Source organism: Rhinopithecus bieti, unplaced genomic scaffold, assembly GCF_001698545.2.
Source record: "Rhinopithecus bieti isolate Rb0 unplaced genomic scaffold, ASM169854v2 scaffold_40077, whole genome shotgun sequence".
Classification (NCBI taxonomy): Eukaryota; Metazoa; Chordata; class Mammalia; order Primates; family Cercopithecidae; genus Rhinopithecus; species Rhinopithecus bieti.
The window spans coordinates 630158-652701 of record NW_016816716.1 but is presented as its reverse complement, the minus strand read 5'-3'; the positions used below and the strand labels follow the sequence as shown (position 1 = coordinate 652701).

Sequence of the window (22544 nt, the reverse complement as noted above, 5' to 3'; positions counted from 1 at the left end):
AAAAAATTAGCCGGGCATGGTGGTGGGCACCTGTAATCCCAACTACTCGGGAGGCTGAAGCAGAATTGCTTGAACCCCGGAGGCAGAGGTTGCAGAGCCAAGATCGTGCCATTGCATTCCAGCCTGGGCAAAAAGAGCGAAACTCTGTCTCAAAACTTAAAAAATAAATAAATAAACGAAAGGGCACTTTACTCATTCTCAGTGATTGCCACATTCTCATGCTAAGGGAGACGTTCAGTCCATGATACTGAATTCTCAGGTGTTGCACTTAAGAATTACAACCTAGAGTTCCTCTAGTTAATTCTAAGGTAATTACACAGCTGCCTATGTATGGATCACTTTGTAAGCTCCACTGTGGCCCCCAGAACCTCTGCCTTCAACTCATTTCCAAAACAACAAAGCAGGCCCTGGTCAGGTTTATGAACAGTATCCCCAACTATATGCATTCTTCTACTTCTCAACTCCACAACACTTCTTTAATAGCAGTGTTTTTAAATTAATGTAACTTCTTAGTGTACGTGTTATGGCCTTGAATCTGAATCTCAGTTCTGCTCCCTACTGTTAATTTGGGCCAGAACTTCACTTCTCCAGACCTTGGTTTTCTTGTATCTAAAAGGGGATACAGCCATTTGATTTTAGTGGGCTGCATTTGGAATCAAATGAGATTAACAAATACAAGGCAGTGTCCTATAAAACACAGAGTGTGTAGTCTATCTCTCATGCCAGTGTTGAAACCCAATGAGTACCCTTTCCCTTAGCAGCTGAGGCTTAGCTGGAGAGGCCAGAATTCCTGCTTTCACACCCCTCTCAGGGGAATGTTTGATATCACATCTGGCTCTGTAACAGTATCTCAGATTCCGTTTGGAGCAGGCACAAGGGTAAGGTGCTGAATCACCACAATATCAATGAATCTGTTATCCCATCAGTCACTGGTAGGAGGTAGAGTACAGCAGATACATTCAGTGCTGGAGCTGCAAAGTGCTTTTCTCCAACAGTTTCCAGGCTCCCAGGGTTTTTTGTTCACTTCCATTGTCCTCTCATCCATAAACATCCCAGGTTTGACCTCCCAGAGGTCTTTTACCCAATCTTCCCTACCCTTCTAAGGTAACAGTGAGTGATTCCAACCCAGTAAGTAACCTCACATCTAATGCTCACCTGGCAGCTGTAGCACCAAGAGCCAAGGGCATGGCTGGAAACCATACACGGGGCCCAGATAGACTTACAAGTTGTACCTCTCCACCATGACACAGGTTGAAGAACTGTACCCACTTCCTTTAGCATTAAGAAAGCTGGGGCAGGTCAGGACAACAAAGAAACTCAAGAGACTGTGACGCCTGTCAAGCAAAGCTGTGCTTAACAGATACATCTGTGGTTTCAAGAAGGATAAGCAAAAAGGGTAGCCATGGGAAGGAAGAAGAAAAAGCAAGCAGCCATAAAACACTTCCAGAAGGAGGTCATTTTCCCCGGTGTGAATTGCACAGATAATTTAATGTAATTTACTTGATTTTCCCCTCTCAGGGTCTGATTTCAGAAAATCAAATTACAAAGTCATCATCACATCCTAGATTTATTACAACTGACCTGCAGGCAAAAGGATAGAACTATTACATAAACACTTCGATTCCACGTATATATCTTAAATAGAGGAGAATTCAAACAAGAATACAGGATAAAATATTCCAAAGCTCCAAGAAGCAGTTATGTTACTGAGCTCCATTTTTTACAGACAAATAAGGCAATATCCCTGCACATTAGCTTTTGATAATTTTATACATTTTCTATGGTACAAGAGAAAAATAACCAGAGCTCACAATGTACAGTTCTTACACTATTTTCACAGTTTGTGAACACTATACACCCTTTTGTTTTAATAAAGATACATTGTAATAAACTCCTTGCCCTTAAGTTTATAGTTCATAATGATCTATGATTAATACACTAAAATTGCCTTTTTATGTGGACATCCACACAATAGAACGGTCAGATTAGCTCCTGGACAGTCAGAATTGCTTTTATCTCCATTTGCATAACGGCAAAGTGACCCTATGCTGAGCCAGACCGGAAGTTGACAGCAGAGAAACAGATTCCTCTTGAGTTCCCGGGAGCAATGGAGGATGATGGCTTGCTGTGGTCGAAGGGAGACATAAAGCAGTGTCTCTTTTCAGAACAGTGGGAAGTCTAAAGTTTAGGATACCGTGGGGGAGAAGATAGGGAAATGAGGCAAGTAGATCAAAGAGATAATCACTTTCAAATTCTGCAATTTACAGGGATGTGACTTTAAACAGCACCATTCTCCCTTTATTGTTTGATAGTATTTATGACTGTCACTCTTGAGAGGAAACATGGCAATACCTGCCACGATTTGGTTCTGCAACGGCATCACCTGCATCTCGGGCCATGGCTGTTTTATATTCCAGTGTGCCTGAACCACTCACCATGCTGCTTCACTGTCATACAAAGCCTAAGGTTCAGTGCCAGGGAGGCCCAAGCAAAACCTAATGAGAACCTGGCTAATGGGTAAGTGAAGCAGCACAAGATACTTAAATGGCCTCTTGTAACAGTGCTGAGGGTTCTGTTTTGCTTTTTGTATTTTTTCCAGTAGAATTCCAATGCCAAGAAATGGTGGCGGACTAGCACAGGTTCTAGCAGGTGATGAAGGTAAAGGCTGCCATTTCAGATCCTCATCTGGTCCAATGTGTCTCTAGAAAAGATGCCTCTTTATCACCTACCACATTGGCTGGGCCCCACTATTCTTAGCCTTTTAAACACTAGCGCATATGAGAGATTTGGGGCTAAAAATCCTTGGTAAGGAACATCCCTGCTAACTGTAAAGGTTTTTTGATATAGAAAAAAGGCAAAATATTGGATTAAGCAAAAGTCACATAGCGACAATAGACCACAGGGGAAGGGAAAGAGATTCAGAAACTGAAGACCTGGACCAGTGATGGCAAGAAGCAAACAACTGAGATTTGGTCTTTTGCTGCCTACTAGAAATCTTTATCTAATCAATCAAGGCACATTGCTACTAGCTACTTCTCCCTGTTAGTGAATTATGATGGCTAACGTATCAGGCTTGGGACCAAGGGGAAATATATAGCTGCTACAAGTTGTTCCAGATAAAATACTACAATTAAAAACATCTGTAAACTTTGCCTTCTGTACTGTTTTCTTCTTTCAGTCCTGGTGGTTTGTGGCAGGTGGAACATCAAGTTGGCAGCACACCGAATTCTGAGATGAAAAATTCTTAGGATCAGCACCTTCTTTGACAAGTGGCAGACTCCTGAGTCTTCCCAATGAAAAGTAGGACTGGTAAAGGAGAAAAGAACACATTCTGTCCTGTCTCAATATTTTAATGTTCACCTCTTTGAATGCAACATGGTTTTTGGTAAAGATAAATTCATTCTAATTTAACATGATATTTCAAACAGGAAATTTGGCTGAGCACATCGATCCCCAAACATCAACTGTAACTGTAAAGCAACAGAATATCACATCAGTAAATCTATTGCACTTGGTGAAGAAAGTAAATTCCTCCTTTGTCTCCCAGCTCCAGAAGGCAATGTGTCTCGTTGGCTGTGCAAGCTCTTCTCACTCAAGCCCGAGTTTCTAAGTTCAGACATAGTACATCCATCACCGTGTCCTTCCAGGATTTGGAAGTCTGACAAAACACCATTCCAGTAGCTGCATCTCCAGGTTTTGAGTCTAGAAATGAATTTAAGATGTGATCTAATCACAGTCAACAACTTGATCGTACTGACTTCCACATTTCATGAATATGTTCATCACAAAAGAGCAGGATGAGGTCTCTCTGACCAGCACTCACACCGTGTGATCAGTCAGGTATTACAAGGATGCACGTTCTAGGTGACAGGAGTATACAGACATGATGGAAACGAACACCAATCTTATTGCACATGGTGTCTGGGCGAGCAATAAAAACACTGTGATACGGGATGAAAACTCTTTACGTCTTGCTTCCTCTCAGCCCTTTTTTCTAGAGTCTGATGTAGCAGCGATATCAATCGACATACATGGGAGAGCTGGGAGTAGCTGGCATTTGATCCAGGATTTTACAAACATAGCATGCGACCTCAACGGCACGTTCTTCATACATCAAAATAAAGGGATGTTTCTGTAAGAAAATTGAAAACAAAAAAGTCAAAAGTTTGTATGACAGCCCAAACTGAACATTTTCCAATTTCTATAGAACACAGAACTCCAGGCTCCCAACCACACACATCTGTGAAATACTGCAACACCACAAGTTCAGAGAGGTGAGTACAGCCTTTACTCCATGCAGATATGCTAATGGGCATGGGCATGCCTAGAGAGGATATGTGGTAACGAATTGAAGGTGCCACCTTGGCAGCGAGGTCTGGAAACTTATCTGTATACCACGGAGAGTTTGTTGAGGGAGACAGCTAAGTTGTTACTCAGCACAAAACATAGCTGGAGTCTCCACCACACCATCTAAGAGCGAAGAAGAATGACGCAAATACCAGTTGCTATTCCTCTTGGGACACCAGTATAAATCTCAACCTCCATTTCCCCCATATACAACAGGAGGACCTTTTTACAAAAGGTCGCAATCCTTTTGACCTCTTCTTTTGACCTTTTAACTAAAAGGTTGTAATCCTTTTGACCAAAAGAGGCCTAAGAAAAATTTGCCCCAGGAGCTTCTTCCCTGTACTCTCCAGAGCCAGGGCCCCAGCATCTGCTTCACCTTTTAAACTCCATCTCTATCAACAGTTTTCTTTTACAGCCTAAGCATGTTGACTGGATGTTTTTACAGTCATTGGTGGACTGCAATATCGTAAGTTTGTCACAATATCCTTGGAGAGCTAATAGTTAAATGTGACAAACAAATGGATCTTTTCTTAAAATATTCCCACATTATTAGATCACAATACTTTCTCCACTGCCCAACCAATGCCACACCCAGTAGACTGCTTAAAACACCCAAGTTCCATGGGATGAATGAGAACTTTCAAAGAAATGGGAATACGCCATATGATATAAATTTGTGTGAGTTTTTATAAGGGCAGAATAAACACAAACTTTTCACTAATTTTTTTCTTATGGCTGCATCACATAGACTATGCAATGGAAAATGGCTTCTTAAAGTGAAAGTTAGAATTCTTTGGGGGTAATTTTTATAACATGTTAAGACCAAAATTTTCCATGAGAATTTAGCTAGCATTAGTAGAAAATTATAACTACAAATTTTCTCTTTCCAAATATTTGTTTAAAACATTAACAAAAAAACACTCAATAAAGTTGAGATGTTTGTTTATAACCGAGAGGCCCACTGCTTGCTTAGTGAACCAGCACGTTAAGAGAGTTCTGGGCTGAGGAGGTACCTACAATCCCCACAGTCCCACACTCACCAGAAGCTCTTTATACTTTGGCCTTTTGGATTCATCCTTCGTAAGGCTAAAACAACAGAAAAATAACATTATTAAAATGTAGATTCATTTGCCTAAGTATTTTTCTTTTCACAGATGAAATATTACAAAGAATGAAATAGTTCTTTCCTTCAGATCCAAAGTAACAAACAATGCAGACAGCCTGCTAAACACAGTAAAGCACATACAAAAAATTATGACAGTCTATAATCTGAAGATTTATCTCTAGGATAGTCAGTGTAGGATGATTAAAAATTAGAAAAATATTAATTCTTGAAAATTGACTAAATTATGGCATAGCTACACAATACTGCAGTTAAATATATAAATGTACAAGCATAAAATTATTTGTGTACATATATGCTTTTCTAAATGTAAATAAATAAGTAGACAAGTATTTATGCAGAGACTACCAAAGAGAAACCAGCAATCAAGTAATTCTGGGAGATAAATTACATATACATTTTTATCAATTTATCCTTAAGTTTTAAAAGTTTATACACTGTATCTCAATATGTTCTTTGGTCTAAAAGTCTAAAACAATATAACTTCACTAAAGACTACATCAGTATATACAAATCTCTGCCCTGTTGACATTTTCTCCTTGTCTCCTTGAATTCTACCTTGCCTAATTCAAGCTGCCAAAAGTATTTTCATTTTGTTTATATTTACTTCATCTATCTTGGCCCGTATCTTAATCACCATTCCCTTCCAACCTCAATATTTTACTATCAAACATGAATTTGGGTAACATAGTTCACCTCTTTCTAAACTCATTGCTGTGTTCCGTATCCCACTTTCTGTAATGGATACTGCAATGTGCTATGTAGATACCCTCTTTCAGGAGGAAGGACTTATTCTTCCACTGCAGGGCATGCTGCCAGCTGACAACCCTTTGCTATCGGCCTCTTCAGAATTACCACAGCTAAAGAGAGCCACCTTAGCCCTCCTGGGACAGTCCGTCTCTAATGACTGATCCACAAAAGTGTATAAAAATCCAAGGTCCTCATTCCAAGGCGGGTCAATACTAAAGGCCCTCCCAGCTTCACAGATTCCCAAAGAGTTGCCTGAGGCCTTCACTGACACGGCTCAGCTGCTTCTGCTCAATCTCATTTCCTTCTCATTGCTAGTGTTGATCCCAAGATCACTACCTAGTCAACATCCTACACTCTTATCTCCGTCTCAAAAGCCTGCTTTCCAGGTATCCAACTCGTGACATCCTTCTTCTGGGTTAACTTTTCTTCTTGGTCAAGTACAGTTGGCCCTTGAGCAACACAGATTTGAACTGTACAAATCCACTTATATGTGGATTTTTCTTCTGCCTCTGCCACCCGAGATAGCAAGACGAACTCCTCCTCCTCCTCAGTCTATTCAATGTGAAGACAAAGATGAAGATCTTTATGACAACTTTCACTTACCGAATAATGTATTTTCTCTTCCTTATGATTTTCTTAATAATATTTTCTTTTCTCTAGCTTACTTCATTGTAATAATGCAGTATATAATACATATACAAAACGTTATGTTAATTGACTATGTTATCAGCAGGGCTTCTGGCTGACAGTAGGCTATTTGTTAGTAGTCAAGTTTGGGGGTAATCAAAAGTTATATGCAGATTTTTGACTGAACAGGGGCTCAGCATCCCTAACCTCCATACCATTCAAGGATCAAAACAGTCTATGAATTGTAAGCTCACAGTCTTCCCATTCCTAAAACTGTCTGTATTTCTTCCTTATTGTGAATATTTGAGTGCCTGAGTATAAAACTTTAGGACCAGGTTGCCAATTATTTTCCCTCAGCACTCTGGTGCTGTGACTCCACTTTTTCCTGCTACTATTGTGGCTGGGAACAAATCTGCTGTCAGTTTATCAATCCTTAACAGATAATCTGTTTTCTCTTCCTGATATTGTTTGGTAATTTTGCTTCAATGCATAAATGATGATAAATAAAGGTATAAGTTTATATACCTTATACCTTTGTTTATACCTTTTTCATCATTTATGCATTGAAGCAAAATTGCACAATATCAATTAAAATTTACCTTTTAAATTTATATTTAAATTTACCTTTAAGCTTTTACCTTTGTTTATCCTACATGATAAACAGACTTCACTTTCAATCTGAAAACCTATACTAAATCAGTTCTCAAATGTTTTCTTTCCCCTATGATCTCTGTAAACATTGCTTCTCCACTTTCAGAGTTGCCTTCTCTATTTCCATTACATGCATCTTAGAACCTCTTACTCGGTATTCTATTCTGATTCTTTACTGCTTTTCATATAATCGGTGTCATGCTGGGGGAACTTCTCAGCTCCATTTTCTATTTCTCTAATTTTGCCTTCAATTATTTCCAGTCTAGAGTACATCAAGTCTGTTGTGTCTTTCATATCAACAGCTATGATTTTTCCATTTCCAAGACTTCTATTTCCAACTGCTTCATTTGTTTCTTCCTCAGTTTTAATTGAATTTATACCTTTATTTCCTTGAGCATCCTAAATATACTGATTTTCTTTTACAGCATATTTCAGACAATTTCAGAAATCTATTTCAACTTAAGTTTCTGTTCCATTTCGTTAAATGCTTTCTTAGCATTATCCTTCAGTATTTAGGAATTTTGATTTGCAGACTCATTTTGAAATAACATGCTTACCTTACCCTCCACGCATATCCATTCATTTGTTCAACAAATGTCTGAGTGCCCTACTGATCACTACGAACTGAACTGGGAGCCAGGGATACACACATAGAGCAGTTTTACAGTCGCCTCTATTTCACAGGCCACCAGTATTGAACAGGGTCCTGTAATGGACCTTTCAAGTTCCACTCCTATGTTGGTATTAGGACAATTACAGTTCCAGTCCTCTGGTTGCAAAACCGGTATCTAAAGCCTTGTCATTGTGTAGTACCATAGCTTGCTTAAAGCTGTGGCCCAGGAAGTCACTGAAATCATTTTTTTCATTTTCCAGAATGAAAGACGACCTGGGATACAGCAAGCCCGTGGCTTCAGATCCACACGGCATTTTATAAGTATTTTTGCTGCATTTTCCACCCACACAGGTATTTGCCTTCTTTGTAAAGCTGCCGTGCCTTTCTGGTTTTGTGTTTTTCTATTTCATCCCCTGGAGCAGAAAATCATGTCAGTGTATAAACTTATGATGCTATTTGGGTGGAAATCTTAAACTATTAACATTGACTGTCTTCTGTTTCTACATTACAGCTGACATTAATCATCTGTTATCAATAATTATATTAGCTCCCCTTAGACTAGTAAGGTAGCCATTAGCAAAATTAATTCCAATAAAATATGTATTTCCTTAGTTACATTAGCCACATTTCAAGTACTAGCAGCTACCACACTAGACAGAGCAGAATACAGGACATTTCCATCACCTCAAAAAGTTCTCTACTGGGAGAGCTTCAGCTCTATCTTCTAGCTCATTAATCTCTCTTCAACGATATCTAATCTGTTGAATCCAGCTATTGTTTTAATTTATGCTTTTTATTTCTAGAAGTTCTATTTGGTTCTTTATAAATGTGTTCCCTGCTTATATTTCTCAGCTGCCTCTTTGTTTTTCTTTAAACTTATATATTTTTTGTTTCCTTTCATTCCATTATTTGAAGTCTTTGCAGATCTATTCCTACTATCCATTGTTTCTGATTCTCATTTCTTTTGTGAGTGTTGAAATTTTTTTGTGGACTACATATTCCACTTAACTTTATTTTTCGGAATCATTTAGTCCTAGGCTGAATGATTTGCTTTTGCTTCTGCCCATCAACTGGGGGCAAGAGGAGAGTATCTTTCCAACCAGGGACTTTGAAAAGTAACTTTTCTTAAAATTAGATTCTCTAAGTATTTTTACCATATACAATATGAATTTAGACAGCAAATCTACATTTGCTTGGGTTATCATAATTTACTTTGACTCTTCCTTCTCTCCCATAATTTCCCTCCCTGAATTTCAGTCAATTTCAGAGCTCCATGGAGTCCTCGTTTTGCACCAACTCTTTTACATTTTAAAAGGGACTTTAGGTGGGGCACGGTGGTTCATCCCTGTAATGCCAGAACTTTGGGAGGCTGAGGCAGGCGGATCACCTGAGGTCAGGAGTTCAAGACTAGCCTGGCCAATGTGGCGAAACTCTGTCTGTACTAAAAATACAAAAATTAGCTGGGCATGGTGTAGTGCCTGTAGTCCCAGTTACTCAGGAGGCTGAGGCAGGAGAATCGCTTGAACCTGGGAGGTGAAGGCTGCAGTGAGCCAAGATCATGCCACTGCACTCCAGCCTGGACGATGGAGCCAGATTCTGTCCTAAATAAATAAACGGCACTTTAAAATGCTTATCCAGGCCAGGTACAGTGATTCACACCTGTAATCCCAATACTCCAGGAGGCCAAGGCAGGAGGATCGCATAAGCCTAGGAGTTTAAGACCAACCCAGTAATACAGTGAAATACAGTCTCTACAAAATTTGTTTTAAGAAATTAGCCAGGTGGGCCAGGCGCAGTGGCTCACGCCTGTAATCCCAGCACTTTGGGAGGCCGAGGTGGGCGGATCACCTGAGGTCGGGAGCTGACCAACCTTGACCAACATGGAGAAACCCCAACTCTACTAAAAATACAAAATTAGCCAGGTGTGGTGGTGCATGCCTGTAATTCAGCTACTTGGAGGCTAAGGCAGGAGAATCGCTTGAAAACGAGAGGTGGAGGTTGCGGTGAGCCGAGATCGTGCCATTGCACTCCAGCCTGGGCAACAAGAGCAAGACTCTGTCTCAAACAAACAAAAAAAAAAATTAGCCAGATGTAGTGGCACATTGCTGTAGTCCCAGCTACTTGGGGGTCTGAGATGGGAGGATCGCTTGAGCCTGGGAAGTTGAGGTTGCAGTAAGCTGCGATCATGCCACTGCACTCCAATCTGGGTCACAGTTTAAAACGTGGGCTGAGATCTGAGGAGAGCAAAATCACTTGGTGACCACTGAACAGGCCCCAGAGACAAAAACTCCTTATCTGAGGAATTTAGAAGGGAGCAAAAACCACCCGATGACTATCAAATAGGCAATCTGGAGGCAAATTCCTTATCTGGGGAAAATTAGAAGTAATTAGACTTCCCAGCCTGGCGCAGTGGCTCATGCCTGTAATCCCAGCACTTTGGGAGGCCGAGGCAGGTGGATTACTTGAGGTCAGCAGTTCAATACCAGCCTGGCCAACGTGGTGAAACCCCGTCTCTATTAAACATACAAAAATTAGCCAGGCATGGTGGCGTGTGCCTGTAGTCCCAGCTACTTGTGAGGCTGAGGCAGGAGAATAGCTTGAACCTGTGAGGTGGAGGTTGCAGTGAGCTGAGATCGTGCCACTGTACTCCCACCCAGGCGACAAAGCGAGATTCCATATGAAAAACAAACAAACAAAAAAAACAAAAAGTAATTAGACTTCCCTATTATCTAAAGCAGGCACTGGTTTCAGATTTTTTTTCCCCCAAAAAAACTTTATAAGTAACTAGAATTTCTATACATCTTCAGAACGCCATGTCAAAATTCACTGTGCAACACTTGCTGACTTTAAGGAAAAAATTACTACAAATGTAATCCTTTATTGTGACCTACACGGATAACATGGTCCAAATATTTATGGACTTCAAGCTTTAAGGTCCATAAATACCGCTAAGGAAAAATCCACTGTGGCATGCTCAGTGCCCCGCCGCACTCTTCTACAGCATGCTTTCTTTCTAATAAACTTTCCTTTATCAAACCTATACTGTTGTCTGTAAATTCTTTTTATCAACCCATGAGTCAACCATTTCCCAATGCAGGGGCCTCAGACACCTCAGCCAGCAAGGTCTTCCTTTTGAACCAGAAGTCTTATCCTTTTTTTTATCTTAGGAAAACTTTTAATTGAAGCAGACATACATAAAACACAACTCCTAAGTGCAGAACTAAAATAAAAGTAACAATACTCTGACTTCCAATACCTTATATTGTTTGCTTTTAACTTTCATATAGAAATAGAACCATACATGCTGCTTTCTGTCTTACTTCTTTCACTCAACATCATTCGTGAGATTTACTAAGTTTCTGAGTGAAGCAATGGTTCTGTCTTCTCGATGTTATATACCGCTGTATACATAATGCTACAACTTACTATCTGTTCTACTGTAGAAACAGTTTCCAATAGTAGGTTATAAATGTGCTTTTCTGGACATTCTTATATATGTCTTTTAGTGTATTTATCTCCACACTTTTGTTGGGTATATAGTTAGAACTTGAATTGCTGAACCATGGTGTATACATCAACCATATTAGATCAGCTATACTGGATTATTGCTTGTTTTTCAAAGGAACTGTACTAATTTATACTCCTACAAGTTATGTATGAGACTTTCAGTTGCTTCAGATCCTCACCAATACTTGCTACTGTCAGTATTTTAAACTGTGGTCATTCTGGTGATTATAGTGGTATTTCACTGTAGTTTTGACCTGCATTTCCCCTGATTACTAATAATGCAGAATGAAGCCAGTACACTGAATATGTTTACTGGCCTCTTGAATATTATCTTTTAAGTGCCTTTCAAGTATTTTGTTATTTTTGGTTGCTATTTTCATAAGTGTTCTACATTTTTAAGTATTCTTTACATATTCTGTGTATAAGTCCTTTGTCGAATATAGGTATGAAAAATAACTCCTCCTACTCTGTGGCTTGGCATGTCATTCAGTGCTGTGTTTTTAATCAGTGGGAAGTTCTTAATTTTAATGAAATCCAATTTTATCAATCTTTCTCTACGTTCTGTTTCAGAAATCTTTACCCAAACGTAATGAAAATATTCTCCCATATTATCCTCTATGTGCTTTTAATTTACATAACTGAAGAAATTCAGTTTGGCAGAAACCATTCAAGGAGAGGGAAGTCATAAGAAATCTGGCCAGAGCGAGCCAGGCGCAGTGGCTCATGTCTGTAATCCTAGCACTCTGGGAGGTCAAGGTGGGTGGATCACGAGGTCAGAAGTTCGAGACCAGCCTAGCCAACATGGTGAAAACCGTCTCTACTAAAAATAATAATAATAATAATAATAATAATACAAAAAATTAGCCGGCTGTGGTGGCAGGTGCCTGCAATCCCAGCAGTACTCAGGTGACTGAGGCAGGAGAATCGCTTGAACTCGGGAGGTGGAGGTTGCAGTAAGCCGAGACCACGTCATAACACTCCACACTCCAACCTGGGTAACTGAGTAAGACTCCATCTCAGAAAAAAATAAAAAAAAGAAAGAAATGTGGCCAGAGCAATAAACTTAAGTCCAGATCATTATGGGTTCTGAAAGCCTAAATTAATTAATTTTAAGGACAAGACGAAGTTTCTAGAATAATATTTCTCAATTTTTTTTTCATTACTTATCCTCCCCATCATGAAATTTAAATACAACAGATATAGTGCATATCTGTTTATATTCTATGGCCCTTTGGAGGACTAAAAACCATTATACAATCCAAGATTATCATTTCTCCAAAATCCATTTTTGCCTCCTTAGGGTCAATGTCACCCTGTTAAGAATGCATACTTTAGACAGAGAAGTAACATGATCAGATATACATCATAAAAAATGCAACTCTAATAAAAAGGGGAATAATTTGGAATAAGGCAATATTGGATTATAAGAAAATCAATATTGGATTATGAGAAATCTGAATGATCCAGGTCAGAGATTACAGGCAATGTCCAAGACAAGGAGTGGCAGAAAGAATGGAGAAATATGGAGAGCTAATATGAGCATATTATAAACATAAGTATCCTTCAACGTAGACTTTAACGATTTGCAATGACATGGAACTATGAACCTACTCAGGGAAAACGATGAGACTCTAATGTCTAAAACTGTCACTCTACTATGGCATCAAGGAAAACAGAAACAAACATGTACAAGTACCAACACATACAGAACAAAACCAATAAAGATATCAAGGAATTAAAAAGAAAGCAACCATGATGGAAGGTTCACAGGTGATCATTTTAGATATTATACTCTATGACTTATACAGATTCTTTTAAGCAAATATTTCATAAAAATGAAATACATAAAATGATCACATTTGTGCAATTATAAACTATCCATATTGTGTGCAAATTAATAAAGTATTGATTGTTTTTTAAAAGGAGGAAGCAGCCAATTTGAGTCATCCTTATGTCCTTCTTCTACCTAGAAAATCTTGAAGTATTTCTCTCCCCTCTGAAAAATCAACACAAAAGTAGAATTTGGTTACAGAAGATGAAAGAGACTTAAAACTATAGTCAAACAAATATTTTAAATTTTCATACAGAGGAGGGCAGTGTTAGACCCTAATATAAGTCTTTAAGACCTAAAATAAGTAGAGAGAAATCGCATTCTTGGCAGAAAAAAATTATGAGAAACAAAAAGGTATTTTCAGGAATAAACAGAAGATACACAAAATGCTCTGAGGCTTTTTGTTCACAGCATGTCTTACATTTAAATCATGTTGGATAAACAAAATAAATGTCAAAATATTCAAATGATAACACAAAATATTTTATTTAAAATAAAACTGAAACAGTATAAAAAACATGATTATATTACTTCCATATATGCATATGTTTATTCTTACGTGCTGCACATACACAAACACACAACAAACTATTAGGTGGACAAACAACAACAGGTGTGGGGTTCACACCTTCCTTGGAGTAAGGTTTCAGAGAGCAAAGATATATAGTTCTACCAACTACACTTTGCGTGTGGATGTGACCCTACTACATAAACCCAACTGTTTTCTCTGTTATGTCAGAACAGAGATCCAACCCTGAAAGTCTGATCTGGCAAGGTCTTGATTCAGTAAATGCTTCCAGGTGATTTTGGTGCAACTGCATTGTGAGAACCACATTAGAGTAAGATGATCAGTCTCACCTAGAAGTTTAACCTGGTATTTCTTGTACCAGGGTACTGGAAGTCTGGAGACAGCAGCTTCTCCACCACTCATGGCTGTTTTTCACCAATACCTGAGTAGCAGAATAAGAAGGTGATGCCTCTCCCAGCTAGCTGTAACCTTCCATACAGCCACAGTGATCCAGAGTCCCAGCTTAAAAAGCACGGTGATGTGACCAAGGGTCCCCTTCCTCCATGTGCTGCTAAGACCAAGTAAATCTTACTATTCTCACCATGCATGTCCGACCATTCATAAATCAGGTACTCACCACAAGTTGACAAAGTTGATGAAACTTGGGGAGAATTCCCTTTCCTCAGAATTACTCAGCTGCGGAGGATCTCCTTTCACGACTTGTGTTAGTTGATCAAATACACTATTCCACTTTGGATAAGGAAATCGGCCTGTGGCCAACTCATACTAAAGAGAACAAAGAGGAAAGAGCAAAATACACTAGGCATTATTTACTACTCTCCACCGGAATGGCCACAAAGAAATCTAAACTACAAGCAATACTCTTGTAAAGCCTTGAATTAAACACAGGTTAGTTTGGGAAGGAATCTTTAGAATCATAAAGGCTAAGTAGAAGTTATATTTAGAAATCAAGATCATATAGAGAATTCTGAATTAACCAAATTCAAGGACTTGGAATACATGGGAACATGAAACTTAAGCCTAGACAATGTCCCTACAATGCATGCTCCAGGGCAGCCTCTGGTTCTGACTTCTTTAGAAAGTCTGGAAGACTGGTTTTAGAACTATTTTAGTATAGAATATGCACAATTTTTAGCCATCTTAGAGGAAGGCCTTGGTCCAGAATAGTGGTTAGATTCCTTTTTAAGGCAAAAGAACATCCAACAAACAAAAGCCCAATCTGAGCTTGGAGGAAACAATGTGCAAATCCTGCTCTACAGCTATTCTGTAGTTACTGCAATTTCAACCATAACCCAATTTTACAAGTAGTGAAGAAATCAAGTCAGAGTCAAACCCTGCACCCTGAAGCCCCAATAAAGGGCTCCGGACAGTACTTCTAAGCCACACCAGAAGAGAGCTGAAGAGTCTTACGTATGTCCCAATCCCATCAAGGGTCAAAAATATTCTCTAATAACCAGTGAATCATATTCTCATCTATCTCCCTTTCTGCGCTGAAAAATAATGAAAACCTACAAATTAGGCGGGGCGCGGTGGCTCACGCCTGTAATCCCAGCACTTTGGGAGGCCGAGGCGGGTGGATCACGAGGTCAGGAGATCGAGACCATCCTGGCTAACACAGTGAAACCCCATCTCTACTAAAAATACAAAAAAAAAAAAAAAAACTAGCTGGGCGTGGTGGTGGGCGCCTGTAGTCCCAGCTACTCTGGACACTGAGACAGGAGAATGGCATGAACCTGGGAGGCGGAGCTTGCAGTGAGCAGAGATCATGCCACTGCACTCCAGTCTGGGCGGCAGAGCGAGACTCTGTCTCAAAAACAAACAAACAAACAAAAAAACACTACAAATTTTGTTTTTTCCAAGAAATGTATCTAAATCTGCACCATTGCATAATGAATCCCATTTTACATGCACTGACAGGGGACTGATACATGAGGATGAGGCTCCAAACATATTACAGAGGAAGATGGCATACAGGAAGAGAGAGAGAACTCTCAGAACACTGATTCCGTTTCCTTCCTAAAAGATGCCTCTGTCAGCTCACTGTTGTTTCTAATTACACACATGTGTGTACAAAAGTAAGCAGGCATTCATGCATACACACACAGAAAAATGTATTCCTTTAGCTGAGGTTTCTTTCTGTTAAAATTATAAATGCTTTTCAAGATGTAAATCTTCCTGGTTATTCACAGAATTAGGAATAACTTCATTAGATTCCTTCCTGTGATTTAATAATAGAAAGAAAAATTGGCTGCATATCATAAAATAAAGGACTTAGGATCTTAGAAATTAATTTCATACATTTCATAATTTTTATAAGATTATCCTTATGAAAAACAAATTATGAACCAACTGTAAGTACAGAATACCTTTCAAACAACAAGGTTTAGCTAAAAGTACTTAAACTTGCTAAAAAATTTTGTTAAAACCTTTCACAAAACAAAATTTTCTTTCTGTTAAGAAAGTACATACTTGCTTTTAAAACGTAATTGTTTAGTCATAGATAAGTATTTCTGAATTGTAAATATCCTGTATATGCAAATAGTTGCCTCAGCTGGAAGCTCTAGGTCTTGCTGCAGTCTTTGGGACCAGCTGCCAAACCTAAAAGATGCCCAAGATCCATGTTCTCTCCTGTCTAAAGAAGAAAGAATCTCTTCTTTAGCTGGTTGGCTTCACAATGAGAAAAGATTCCAGAAGGTATTTCGAGACCATCCTGGCTAACACGATGAAACCCCATCTCTACTAAAAATACAAAATCTAGCCGGGGTGGTGGCGGGTGCTTGTAGTCCCAGCTACTAGGGAGGCTGAGGCAGGAGAATGGCGTGAACCCGGGAGGTGGAGCTTGCAGTGAGCTGAGATCATGCCACTGCACTCCAGTCTGGATGACAGAGGTATTTTAAAATTCCAGAAGGTATTTTATTTGGTCACAAAGTAAAGTAAACGAAGTCCTCTGCAGAAGTGAGCTGTCAGCCTTCAACTCTCTATACAAAGAATTCTCTAGGCCTGGCAATATGATTCATCAAGAATAACTAACAAGGGTATGTGTTTCTGATGACAGAGAAGATTCTAGAAACATATAACACCAATGAACACATGAAGATTATTTAATAAGCTACAAAAAAAGCTCATTGCTCTGAACCTGTGTATTTCTGGGCTACAGAGTCTTAGGTAGTAAAAACTGAAAATGGGAGAAAATGAAAGAATAGGATTGGCCTGCCTACCTACAGGATAGCCTCATCTAGGGATACAAAATTCACCTTCAATGTAGAAGCAGCTAAAGAAGCTACCCCAAATCAGAAAAACCCAGCAAGTCCTCGTAGAACAGCAAGCACATGAAAACACACGTAAGACTTCAAAACAAAATTTGGTAAAAAGGAAATGAGCAAAGATACTGCCAGAGACTGAATGTTCGTGTGTCCCCACCCCCCAACAAATTCATATGTTGAAGCCTAATCCCTAATGTGATGGTATTTGGTGGTGGACCTTTGGGAAGTGATGGGGTCACGAGGGTGGAACCCTCATGAATCTAATTAGTGCCCTTGTAAGAAAGACCCCAGACAGCTCTCTTGCCCCTTCTACCATGTGAGACCACAACAAGAAGATGGCTGTTTATGAACCAGGAAGCAAGCCCTCACTAGCCACCAAATCTGTCAGTGCCTTGATCTTGGACTTTCCAGCCTCCGAAACTGTGAGAAATTTCTGTTCTTGATAAGATTATAGCCCAGAGGTCAGCACTCGGTTACAGCAGCCTGAACTGATACAGATATTTTAAACGAAACCAAAATTTCAACAGAGTCCATAGGTAAGAAAGAAGAGTTTATATAATTGCGCTTGCTTGTTGCAAATTAAGTAGTTTTCTTATTAGTCTTTCTCAGTGTTGTTCTAAGGTAGAACTTTCATTTAGAATTATCACCTAGGTAGTTCTTGTCTGATATGGTTTGGCTCTGTGTCCCCGCCCAAATTTCATGTCGAATTGTAATCCCTACGTGTTGAAGGAGCGGCCTGGTGGGAGGTGACTGGGTCATGAGGGTGGTTTCTAATGCACCATCCCCCTAGTGCTGACTCATGATAGAGTTCTCATGAGACCTGGTTGTTTAAAAGCGTCTGGCACCTTCCCCTTCGCTTTCTCGCTCCCCTGCTCCTGTATGACCTGCGTAACTGTGAGGCAATTAAACCTCTCTTCTTCATAAATTACCCAGTCTCATGTAATTCTTTACAGTAGTGTGAGAATGGACTAACATACTGTCCCTCAAAAACTGTATTACTTTCAGCTCATTCACTTGTAATTTTTCTATTCAGTGAATAGAAAATTCCAAGTAGAAACTATTTTCCACATATAAAATATATATAATTAATATACGCACTATATACAGTACTACTGGACATACTACACCTTGCCTGAAAAGGGAGAAGCCGATGTGCCTTCATCAAAGAATTGACGGCAGGTAAGCTGGCTTCTCCTTTTCCAATTCTTAGTGCAGTTGCAGGTAACAGTTGGCTCCTATTATCTGTGGCCAAGAGATCCAGCTAAAACATTAAAGGGCTCTAGACACTTCACATAACTTCAAGGGAAATAATCAAGTCTGATTTGATTTTTAAGGTAAATAAATACATTTTTTTTTTCCAGCAACTTAAAATCATAGTATCTGTGATTATAGTTCTTAATGAGGGGGGAATGTCTCATTAAGTTTTCTTTCACTTCTAAATTTCTTATTGTTACACTACTGTGGCAAGGTTGAATCAGCATAAACATACCAATGTGATCCCCAAACTCCAGACATCAGAGCGGACATCATATCCTTGTCGTGATGCGCTTGGGTCTATTCTTTCAGGCTGGAACATAAAGACAAGCGTTAAGTTATTAATTGCCTTACTCTCAAGGAATAAGCAAATGGAAGCAACAGCTGGGTAGATAGCCAAAATGCCAGTATATTCCTAGAGAAATCCATGTCTAGGGTCAGACTGGAAGTAATAGGAAGTCATCATTATTACAAAAACAACAACAAAAAACTTAACGGCTACTTCCATAAAGAGAACACCAAGCAATTCATTTAACTATTCCCCCCAAAGACTCAAAAGCATTTACAAAGCTGAAGCTGAGGGAAGAGGGAGAGAAAGGAAGAAAACTTGAAAACATAAACAATTACAAGGTCGCCAGGTGCGGTGGCTCGCACCTGTAATCCCAGCATTTTGGGAGGCCAAGGCAGGTGGATCACGAGGTCAGGAGATCGAGACCATCCTGGCTAACATGATGAAACCCCATCTCTACTAAAATACAAAATCTAGCCGGGGTGGTGGCGGGTGCTTGTAGTCCCAGCTACTAGGGAGGCTGAGGCAGGAGAATGGCGTGAACCCGGGAGGTGGAGCTTGCAGTGAGCTGAGATCACGCCACTGCACTCCAGTCTGGACGACAGAGTGAGACTCCGTCTCAAAAAAAAAATTAAAAAATAAAAAAAAAGTAAAAAAAAAAAGAATTACAAGGTCACATTTGTGGCAATGAGTGACAAACAAAAAAGACTGTCTTTGATTTTTAAAAGACTTTGTTCAGCAATGAGATCACTTGGACACAGGAAGGGGAACATTGCACACGGGGGCCTATTGTGGGGAGCGGGGAGGGCGGAGGGATAGCATTAGGAGATATACCTAATGTAAATGACAAGCTAATGGGTTCAGCACACCAACATGGCACATGTATACATATGTAACAAACCTGCACGTTGTGCACATGTATCCTAGAACTTAAAGTATAAAAAAAAAAAAAGACTTTGTTCAGTGGATGACGCCATACCACAATATATTTGAGACACAAAAGCAAAACAAGAGCTAAATTTATCATAATTATTCCACCCATACTTCACAATAAAGCTAAATTTATCACTACACATATGTGTAAAGATATTTGTCTGTTAGTCATTTGCAGCCAAATTAAAGCACTACCAAGACAGTAATATATTATCCTATCGTATGTACAGCAGAAATCATTTTTAGTAATTTCTGTGAAAGGAACATCTTTACATTTCCTTGAAATTAGGGACCATCTAAATGATGTGTCAGGGACAGGGAAGAGAGAGAGAAGGTCTTGGTGGCACAGAGTTGACAATGGATCCTTCGCCAAGTCTGAGAGTAACTGCTATTGAAAGAAATGTCCACAGAAGCGTAACGGTTGACTGTATTACATTCTCTGCCTGTGAGCACCAACTACTTTAAAGACTTCTGTATATTGCTTTGAGCGTGAGTACTGTGCTGCATACAATTCACTGTAAGCTATTTACTTTTTTTTGTTGTACATATATGTATTTGCCTGTTAAGGTACACATTAAAATCCCAGATATTCAACCAAGAGAAAAAATACTCCATCCAACAACATCAAAATCAACATTTTCCCCAAACTAGTATGGAACATTCCTTAATCCTGACCACATTCTGGAGCATAAAACATACCTTGTTTTAAAAGATGGAAAGCATGCAAGGCATGTTCTCAGATCACAAAAAAAAATAAATTAGAAATCAGTAGCAGGAAGGTATCTGCGAAGTCTTCAAATATTTGGAGATTTAACAACACACCTCTAAATGACATATGAATCAAAAAAGTCTCAAGAAATAGTTAAAAATTTGAAGTAAATGAAAATGAAACTACAACTTATCAAAATTTGTGGGATATAGCAGAAGTAGTGCTCAGAAGAAAATGTACAATGTAAAATGCATACATTAGAAGAGAAGACATCTCAAATCAAAGCTACTTTATAGTTTAAAAGATTAGAACAGAAGAACAAATGAAACCCAAAGCAAGCAGGAGGAAGAACGTAAGAAAAAGTAAAGTGAAGACAAGTAAAACAGGAATAGAAAAATAATAGAGAAAAGTCAAGAAAACCAAAACAGTACTTTGGAAAGATCAATAAAATTGACACACCTTTGGCTAGACTGACCCACAGAAAAAGATTCCAGTTACTAAAACCAGAATGAAAGAGGGGACATTACTACTGTTCTTACAGAAACAGATGAAATAGAAATATTTTGTGAAAATGAAAACCTACCAAAAAGAATATCAAAGTGTGAATAACCTTTAAACCATGTTACTTAATGAATGTTATTTAAAAACCTGCCCAGAAAGAAAAGTCCACACCCAGATGGACTCACTGGTGAACTCTTTTCAAATATGCGAGAAATAACACTAGTCTTACACAAAATTTTTTTTCAAAAAAGTGAGAGAGGGTATGCTTCCCAACTCATTTCATGAGGCCAGCATAATCATTTTTGAAAACCTGACGAAGTCATTACAAGATAATAGCCCTTGTACACAAAGACACAAAAGTAACAAAATAGAAGCAAATCTAATTCAGCAACATACAAAGAGGTAATGTATCATAACCAAGTAGAGTTTATATCAAGAATACAATACTAGCTTAATACTTGAAAATCAATGCAATGCACCATTATTTATAGAATGGAGGAAAATAATGTGGTCATCTCAATAAATGTAGAATCAACATCTGACAAAATTTAAAACCCACTAATAACAACAGAAATAACAACATACTAAGAGAAGAAAACATCTTCATTTCCATAAAGGGCATCTAAAATAAGAGTTAACATCATACTGGTGAAACATAGAACACTTTCTTTTTAATTAATATTGGGCATAAGGCAAATATGTTAACTATCATTATTACTATTCAGCATTATATTGGAGGACCCAGCCAGTATAGAAAGGCAAGGGGGGAAACAAGCATTACCTTTATTCACAGACACAGAAAATTCCTACTGAGACTAATAGTAAAACGAAACTAGCAAGGTCACAGGAGCCAATGTTAACACATGCAAAGCAGCTGTATTTCTATATAATAATAGCAAGATATTGGAAAATATTTTTAATTCCATTCCCAATAACCGTATTCTAAGGCAAAAAGAAATCGGAGACAGGTCTCAATCAATTTAAAAGTTTATTTCACCAAGGACAAAGGACATGCCTGAGAGGGAAGTTTGTGCCTTTCTCCAAATATGATTTTGAGGGCTTCAATATTTAAAGGGGAAAAGCAGGCAGCAGGGGAAGAGGGAGGGTGTAGTCACATTACTGAATCCGTATGCTGCAAGAGAAAAGGAGCAAGTACGGGAATAGTCAATTATGTATTTCTCTCATCCTTAGTAAGTCAGCACTTAAACAAGATAAGATGAACAGAGTAACTACCTGTGGAGATATTTAACACTTTATCTGTAGCTATCTGCTTAAGAACAAAAGGAAAGGCAGTTTTTTTTTTTATATCACTCAGCTTTCAGCTGAATTTTTTGTTTTGGCATAGTAAATCGGGGTCCCAAGTTTTTATTTTCCTTTCATAGTATCACAAACCATGAATTCCTTAGAAATAAATGTAAAAGGTCTTCAAAAGCTGCACACTGAAAGCTACAAAACATTGCTGAGAGATGGCAAGACCTAAACGAACAGAGGAACATACCAGTTTCTATTCTGCAACTGTTTTAACTGCTTTTAAAAAAGGCATGTCTGTAAACATTACAAATAGTAACCATTATGTGCTTTGCAATGTTATGCAATAAAAAGCACTCCTCATACATG

General features: G+C 38.8%; 1 protein-coding gene across 2 annotated transcripts in view; it reads right to left on the bottom strand.

Annotated features, from left to right (window-relative positions):
* Positions 1–1469: 1469 nt before the first annotated feature.
* Positions 1470–22544, bottom strand: part of MAP2K4 (mitogen-activated protein kinase kinase 4) — a 102804-nt gene continuing 81729 nt past the window's right edge. The window contains exons 8-11 of one of the 2 annotated variants that reach the window (XM_017855170.1): positions 18731–18808; positions 14595–14743; positions 5388–5433; positions 1470–4132 (exon numbers count right to left, since the gene is read on the bottom strand). In XM_017855170.1, the coding sequence (XP_017710659.1) occupies positions 4019–4132; positions 5388–5433; positions 14595–14743; positions 18731–18808 (387 nt within the window). In that variant the 3' untranslated portion in view covers positions 1470–4018. The remainder of the gene's footprint in view (positions 4133–5387; positions 5434–14594; positions 14744–18730; positions 18809–22544) is intronic. The other variant, XM_017855171.1, reaches the window with a different exon arrangement.